Genomic DNA, 6,331 nt, shown 5'->3' with positions numbered 1-6,331 from the left:
ATGAAATATCTTGTAAATAGCCATAATGTAAAACAGATATGAAAAAGAATGTATATACATGTATAATTGAATCACTTTGCTGTACAGTGAAATTTTATATTGGAAATCAACTATACTTCAATAAAATGAATTTAAAAAGAATCCCCTTGTCGAATGCTCTCCTTTATTCTCTTTAGGTCCTGTTTTTTTTCTTCAAGTTTCTCACTCACTGTGATCATAAATAACTAGTATCTTAACATTAGTATTGATTGAGAATTCCCTGTGTGCAGCTTCTTGTGTAGAGCCCTAAAAAGCACTGTCTGGGAGAAGGAGAGGCTTGGGCTCAAGTCTAAAGTCAGGCCAACCTCCTGCCAATCTCTAGTTCCCTGCCTTGAAAGGTGGACATGTTTGGAACTTTTCCACCTGGCAAGGGAAGGTCTTTGCAGAAGAGGTTGTTTGAATAGTGTCTTTAAAACAAGGGGAATTCATTTGGAAAGGGGCTGTCCCTATTGAGGGAGGAGGATGAGAGGAGAGAAGATTCAAAGGTAGAGTGGCAGCTAGATGGGAAAGAAGGATGGTTTGCATGAGATGAGCATCCCTGCCCTGGAGGCAGCCACAAGATAAGAGATCTACAAGAAAATTGGGAGATTAATATATATGTACAAACACACACAATAGGGGCTTCCCAGGTGGCACACTGGTAAAGAATCTGCCTGCCAATACAGGAGATGCAAGAGATGCGGCTTCAATCCCTAGGTCGGAAAGATTCCTCGAGTAGGAAATAGCAACCCACTCCAGTATGCTTGCCTGAAAAACCCCATGGACGAGGAGCCTGGCGAGCTATAGTCCATAGGGCTGCTAAGAGTCAGACATAACTGAGCGCAGAAGAGAAGATATGTACACTACCATGTGTAAAGTAGCTAGTAGGAAGCTTCTGTATAGCATAGGGAGCTCAGCTCAGTGCTCTGTGATGACCGAGAGGAGTGAGATAGGGGTGGGGATGGGAGGGAGGTTCAAGAGGGAGGGGATATATGTGTACATACAGCTGATTCACTTCATTGTACAGCAGAAACTAACACAACACTGTAAAGCAATTATACTCCCATTAAAAAAAAATAGAGAGTTCCCCTGCTTTCTTATCCTTTCTGACCCTTCTTGATTACGGCCAGGAGAAAATGCACTTGTCCTCTTCAGAGCCATTGATTATGTCGAGGGGCGACAAATAGGATTTCTACTACAGGCTTCCTGTGCTGTGGCCAGCCCCTGTCTGGGGTCTTGGGAAGCGCCACGAGGTACAAAAAGGTGGCTTAGGGACCACAAGTCCCAGCCTCCTGTTTCCAGGTAACTGAATGGCCTGAAGCAGCTCACAGCCAGAGAGGACATTTTTCTCTAGAACTAAAATACTATAGGAAAATGATCAAAAGATGGGACAATTTAATGAGTACTCCATTTTCTTACATAACCCCATTAGAGACAAAGTTGGTTACATCTGAAGCCTAGACCTCTATTCTAAGAGGACATCTGAGTTCACTTCTCGTGAATGAATCTCATAACTTTATTAACAAAATAAAAAAGTCTGCTTTTTTAAGTAAAGAAAAGAAAAAAAAAAAAACTCTTCCCTGTGACCCTTTATTTATATTCAACACTGTGCTCCAAATCTCACTTTGGACTAGTCATGTAGAAGAGAACTAAATAAAGAAGGACTTGAGTGGTACTCTTGCTCCAATTAAGGAAGTTTCTGGAATGTAAATTTCTTAACAGGTCAGGACTTATTTTTGAAAGTTCTGTTAAGCTCCTCCTGAATGCTCCAAATGCATACATGGTTAAAATATAAAGCGGGATGGTGAAACGACCAATATACATTTGCATGTCAGAATAAGAGAGATACATGTCATGATTTATACAGAAATGTGATTTTTTAAAAGGATTAAATGATTAATCCAGCCTATGCAGAATTAACTAATAGTGATGAAAGGCACCTGGGGAAAGGCCAAATGTTTCATTTTGATAGATCTGCCAGTTCTTTTTAAGAACCAAATGCCCAAACCCCACACAGAAAGCTATTTCTTAAAGGAAAAACAGCTTCACCTGTTCTCTGAGCCACTTGAAATGATGTCATCCTACCCCCTGGGGAAATGTACATGATGTGGCTTCCTGCTTTCACAGCCTCAGGTTGGAGTTAGTGCCCCTCTGCACTCTCTGCTTTGCATGGCACTAGGCTAAACTTCCTTTCCCAAGTTCCAGGCACCTAAATCAAACCACTTACTCTGCTGATGGAGAAGACCATGCCAGGCTTGCCAGAACAGACACCCATAAAGCAGTGCCGGAACTGCCAATAGAAAAGGTGTTCACAGATGAAGGTGATGAGGCTGAGAGCCATGGCTGCCCCCAGCATGTAGAAGACACCCGCCATGTTGTCGATGTCCAGCTGGCTACTCATGACCTCGTTCTTCTCATTGTGGCAGATGCCTGTGAGCCACAGAGCTTCCAGCTCCTCCATCTCCCCTGGGGGCCGGGCAGGAAGGAGAGAAGAGAGGGAGAGAGAGGGGTGTTGGGAAAAGAAAGGAAAACATGAGAGAGAGGGGAAGAGACATAAAGAAAACCAAGAGAGAAAGTTAGTAATTTTATTAATACTGTTAAACTTACCACGTTATTCAACAAGTGGTCAATGAAAACACAATGTGGGTACCAGAGATGATACAAAGATAGAAGATATTACCTCTGTGCCCTGTATGAATGTGTGAAAGTTTTAGTTGCTTAGTTGTGTCAGACTCTTTGAGACCCCATGGACTGTAGCTCCTCTGTCCATGGAATTCTCCAAGTAAGAATACTGGAGTGGGCAGCCATACCCTCCTTCAGGGGATCTTCCTGACCCAGAGACAGAACCTGGGTGTCCTACATAGCAGCAAGATTCTTTACGGTCTGAGCCAGGTAAGCCCTAGCTACCCAGTGTAAATGGGTATATAAACAATCAGTATGACAAGCTGTATGTAACAAAAGCTTCCCGAATTAGTCAGGGTAATTTTGTAGATGCGGTGGCCAGTGGGTTTTCACGAGGAAGGTAGGATTTTGAGGTGGGCATGGTGAATGAGTGAATTTTAATTGATATTGTACAAAAAGGGGCTCCAGGCATCAGAGATAGCATGATCAAGGGGAGGAAGGAGAAAAACACAAGTCATATTTGGGAAAGGCTGGCAGAACAATTCAAAAACAATAACAGTTGGTTAAAAAAAAGCTGAATACAAAAGGTTGATGAAACATTGCTGAGCACCTGAGTATCAGACTAAGCACTTTGCACGGGTTTTATTTTTTTTTTGTAGACAGCGAGGAACAACATAATGGAAGAAGTGATTCAGAAAATTGCTCTCAAAAAATGTGCAGAGCAGATCGAGTTGGGGGAGGAGAGACAGAGACAAATCGGTGGAGAGATTGATTGATTCCCTAGAGGCCCTCAGACTTCCTGATCTCTTGTTGAAAACATAAATATTCACAGGAAAAGGGAGGAAGCTGGAATAAAATGAGACCACCAAATTCGGACCTGCCTCCTTTTAATGCTGCTTAGAGAAGTTTTGATTAATTCAAGTCATGCCAGGTTACAACAACCTTGATCCACTTCAGTGGATACTAGGAACTAGAAATGTAGAAATCATAGGCAAGAGGAAAATAAAAGAAACCATGAGCCTGAGAATGCATCTGACTCTAGAGAAGCAAAAATCTGAAAATCTCATGAAGAAAATTGCCAGTTTGGCTTAAAACGTGAAATCTGTTTGCATAGTCTGACTGGAGCTCTGGTGTGTGTGTGTGTGTGTGTGTGTGTGTGTGTTAGTCGCTCAGTCGTGTCCAACTCTTTGCGACCCCATGGACTGTAGCTCATCAAGTTCCTATGTTCATGGAATTCTCCAGGCAAGAATAATGGAGTGGGTTACCTTTCCCTTCTTCAGGAGATCTTCCCAACCCAGGGATTGAACCTGGGTCCACCACGTTTCAGGCAGATTCTTTACCGTCTGAGCCCCCGGAAAGCCCATGAAGCTCCGGTAACTTTTGCAAATTGTCTCTACTGCTGCTCTTTCTTGTGGACAGAGGCCCTGTTATTGCCTTGAAGTGATAGCTACATTACTGTGACAGAAGCTCTTACACTAAAAAGGCTTGGAACCCTCCACCTAGAACCCCATCCTCTTTCCAATGTTCATCAAATCACTTTTTGCTCATTTCTTGGATCAAACTTGGATGATTTTCCTAACTGAACAACTGACCTCACCTGGAGTCTGCCAATCCAGCTATGTTGTCTTCTCCTTACCAGCAAAGATTCTGCAGACAGAACTGGGGGAACTGCTGGGTTGATGGCCTGTGGGGCCAAGTACAGTCAGGCTGCTCGTTGTAATAGGATTAGCTTCTGTGAGACTAACAGGAGAAGGAGGTCCTTTAGACAATAAAGTGAAGTGGGATGTGGAAGGTGTGAGCAAAATAAAAAAAAGAGATTAGGTTTTCTCAAAGCAAGTTGTCTCTTCAAGGAATCACTCTGGCGAGTGAGTACCTTCCAGTGTCTGTCTCTGAGGACTTGGCCCTGCTTCCTATCTCTTCCACTGGGAGAGGCAAAATAGCAGAGGGAAGGTTGAGCAAATAGCCATGAATGGATTTCTTTGCCCTTTCTCTGGGACCAGAGCAAGGGGTCTGTATAGTCAAAGCTACTGTTTTTTCCAGTAGTCATGTATGGATGTGAGAGCTGGACCCTAAAGAAGGCTGAGTGCCAAAGAATTGATGTTTCTGAATTATGGTGTTGGAGAAGACTCTTAAGAGTCCCTTGGACTGCAAGGAGATCAAACCAGTTAATCCTATAGGAAATCAACCCTGAATAATCATTGGAAGGACTGATGCTGAAGCTTCAATACTTTGGCCACCAGATGTGAATAACTGACTCATTAGAAAAGACCCTGATGCTGGGACAGATTGAAGGCAGGAGGAGAAGGGGACAACAGAGGATGAGATGGTTGGATGGCATCCATCACCGACTCAATGGACATGAGTTTGAGCAAAACTCTGGGAGATAGTGAAGGAGAAGGAAGCCTGGTGCGCTGCAGTCCATGGGATTGCAACGAGTCGGACATGACTAAGCCACTGAACAATAACAACAACCTCATTACGAAGCTTTAGAAAGCTAACATATACTACCCAATGTCCTAGCATACTATGAAATGCTTTACTGGAAATGCAGAGGTTAGAGGGATGGGGAAGGAAGAAGGGTTGATGTTTTGGACTGGCTGTAGGAAGAGGCCAAGTAGACACTTTCCCTTTCTTTAACTCACCATCTCCGAAGAGCTGCAGGATAGCAAGGTCCACCTGGCGCTTCCATCCAGAGTCTTTTTGGATGGCAATGCCATAACCAGTGGAGGCAAAGACCTTCCCACTGCCAATGGTCACCAGCTTGCAGCCCTCATCTCTACCGGCCATGTAGTTCAGCACGGCTGCATCGTAGATGAAGGCATCCAGTTTCCTGTGCAAGAAAGGAGCAAACAAACCAAGTCCAGTGGAGGAACTCGAGTCCAAAACTACCTATGGGGCCATTAAGAGGAGGAAGTAGGACTCCAGCAGACTATGGGGAGAATTGGTTCAAAGCAGAGCTCAAGGTGGAACTCAGCCAGAAGCTAAAGCCTAACTCCCAGGTGGTTCTTTGTGATTTCAGATTGAAAGGAGGAGTTTTTTTCCCTCCTGTTGGGAATGATGAGAATGCTAGTTGGGCCCGGAGCCAACTCATAAGCTGTGTCTGAAAAGGAGAAGGAGTAAAAAGGAATCAATAAAAATAATAACAGAAATAATGAAAAGGAACCATCACAATGATAGCAACAAATAGCATGGGTTAGACTTACATAACATTTTTCATTTCTCAGTTCATTACAGTCCAGAGTGGGGATAAGCGTAGGTGGACGAGGAGCACTGGATGGGCAATGCTATTTTGGCGGTCAGAAAGGTTTTAGTATTTTGTTTTGCAGCACAAGGAGAGGAGAGAGTTGCTGGGGGTGGTGACATTATAGGCTCAGGTCAACAGCGAATGCGTGAAACCACAGCCAATGCAACATACAGGAGAATTCAGATGTCTCATGTTCCCAAACATATGAGAATCTCTTTGTATGTACAGTGCTTTGCAAGGAGAAGTAGGCAGGGAGTGGGGAAAGGCTAGGGGCAAGTTCAGGAAGGTACAGGTCAATATTTAAACACAATAAATGGAGAAGAAATTCAGATATATTCATATAGGTAATAGAGAGGTCTGCAAGAAAGAAAGCCAGGCATCATGACCTGCACTGTTCAAGTGCAGTTCAGTTAGCTTTACCCCTCCTTAAGAAAAAAGAAGCCCTTT

The 6,331-nt window shown here is 43.7% G+C and overlaps 1 protein-coding gene across 3 annotated transcripts in view; it reads right to left on the bottom strand.

The window, feature by feature from the left end:
• GRIN2B (glutamate ionotropic receptor NMDA type subunit 2B) overlaps nt 1–6,331 on the bottom strand; it is a 511,560-nt gene that overhangs the window by 23,325 nt on the left and 481,904 nt on the right. For all 3 annotated transcript variants that reach the window (XM_061417791.1, XM_061417794.1, XM_061417790.1), the window contains 2 exons: nt 5,283–5,470; nt 2,246–2,484 (listed from right to left, as the gene is read on the bottom strand). In XM_061417791.1, the coding sequence (XP_061273775.1) occupies nt 2,246–2,484; nt 5,283–5,470 (427 nt within the window). The remainder of the gene's footprint in view (nt 1–2,245; nt 2,485–5,282; nt 5,471–6,331) is intronic.

The sequence above is a fragment of the Bos javanicus genome, chromosome 5, assembly GCF_032452875.1.
Source record: "Bos javanicus breed banteng chromosome 5, ARS-OSU_banteng_1.0, whole genome shotgun sequence".
Taxonomy (NCBI): domain Eukaryota; kingdom Metazoa; phylum Chordata; class Mammalia; order Artiodactyla; family Bovidae; genus Bos; species Bos javanicus.
This window is presented reverse-complemented; position numbering and strand designations above follow the sequence as displayed.